At 53.9% G+C, this 1,587-nt stretch overlaps 1 protein-coding gene across 1 annotated transcript; it reads right to left on the reverse strand.

Annotated features, from left to right (window-relative positions):
• Window positions 1-128: 128 nt before the first annotated feature.
• Window positions 129-1,543, reverse strand: LOC101845688 (myb-like protein H; the record flags this gene model as incomplete). The annotated part of the gene is given in 1 exon segment (XM_013081980.1): window positions 129-1,543. A coding segment is annotated over 1 exon segment (1,392 nt), but the record flags the coding sequence as incomplete, so codon positions are not given.
• Between the last annotated feature and the right edge of the window lie 44 nt (window positions 1,544-1,587).

Below are 1,587 nucleotides of genomic sequence, written 5' to 3' on the forward strand. Positions count from 1 at the left end.
GTGGAGCTGGCCTACCGTAGAAAACTGCGTCTCCCCTCGACGCTTAACGGCAACAGAGGATGAAAAAGTAAAAGAATAAGTAAAAAGTAAACATCTACATATATTCTAGTTCTGCGCCACACAACTCACCCAAAGTTGTGCTTCCCGACTTTCTTGGTAAACTTCCTTCCGCTGGGATCGAAATCAAAGTCATCCCTCGGACTCCCATATCTGTCTGGAGGTGCGCCCTCATTGGCCAAATCCGCGTCACGTGTTTCCCGCGCGGACTTGATCAGACTGTTCTCATTGGACACTTTCCTCCACGGACCGGAAGCGTCCCCGGACCTCGGACTATCCGTCCATCTGTTGACCAACGGCTGCTCGCGGCTTATGGCGGATAATTTATCCAGAGAAGCGTTCGAGACGTCACGTTTTTTCCCGAAAGAGTTGACCCTCTCTCGAGAGGTCACCGAGCCACGTTCCGTTGGGGAAGGCTCCAAAGCGTTTTGTCGGTCTCGCCGTTCCGTGTTGGGTGGCTCGTGGACGTGAACGTTCACATTCTCCCACCGCTCCGTTTGAAGCGGCTCGAGAGCGTTTTGCCTGTCCGAGTGGACGGCCATGTTGGGATCTCCTGATGTAGGAGGAGCCTCGGCGGGCAGGTCGTCGGCGTACGACTCGAGCCTCTCGTCCCGGAACGAAACCTTCTTATCCCCGACCTCGCTACCGTCGCTAAGCTCTCGAGGCGACGCCGCAAGCCCGTCGCTAGGCAACGACAGTCTGCTCACGTTGTTGTTGTTGTTGTTGTTGTTGTTGTTGCTGTTGTTGTTGCTACTACCACCACTACTGCTGCCGTTGCTGCTGCTTCTGCTACTGCTGTTGCCGTTCTGTTTTTTCACTGCTCCGTTTGAATTCTGCGGCGAGGAGGAGTCTAGGTTGAGAGATTTCGAGACGTCTTTGCGGGACGTGAGTTTTGAGGTCTTGGGTCTGGACGGCTTGTTCTGTCGTTTGCTCAGGGTCAAGTCTCCGTCACTTCCGGTCACGTTCTCGTCTGCTGAGGCCGCGGACGCTGACGCCGACGGAGAAAAGTGGTTGATGACTGGCTGGGAGGAGACTTTCTTCAGACCGCCGCTCTTTCTGGGAGCGCTCTGGTCGTAAGGACCGCCTCTGCCTGTTGCTCCGTTTGGTTTAGGAGAAGAATAATCCTCTTCAGAACATTCACCTCCTCCTCCTCCTCTCCCGCTGTTCTTGCTGCTAGTCTTTGCGCTGGGTTCTACTGCTGAACTCTCCTCGTAACTGACCTTTGAACTTTGGGCAGAGTTCACTTGTGACCCCACGCCGACGTCCTCGTCTGTGACGTCAGTGTTTCTAGAGTCTCCGGAAGGGCTAGTCACGGGATTACTGTCGTGAGTGTTGTATTTACTGTCGTGAGTGTTGTATTTATTGTTGCTGTTGTTGCTGTTGTTGTTGATGTTGTCGTTCTTCCCCGGCCCTGTGGCTGGTGGTTTGGGACGGGCTCGCTTCCTCTGGGGTATCGAACTCATGATGTCTCGGATTCCTGAGGTCTCTCACGCTACAAATGGCAATGGGAGACAACGTCAGATCATATGT

This window comes from Aplysia californica, unplaced genomic scaffold, assembly GCF_000002075.1.
Source record: "Aplysia californica isolate F4 #8 unplaced genomic scaffold, AplCal3.0 scaffold00154, whole genome shotgun sequence".
In the NCBI taxonomy this organism is placed as follows: domain Eukaryota; kingdom Metazoa; phylum Mollusca; class Gastropoda; order Aplysiida; family Aplysiidae; genus Aplysia; species Aplysia californica.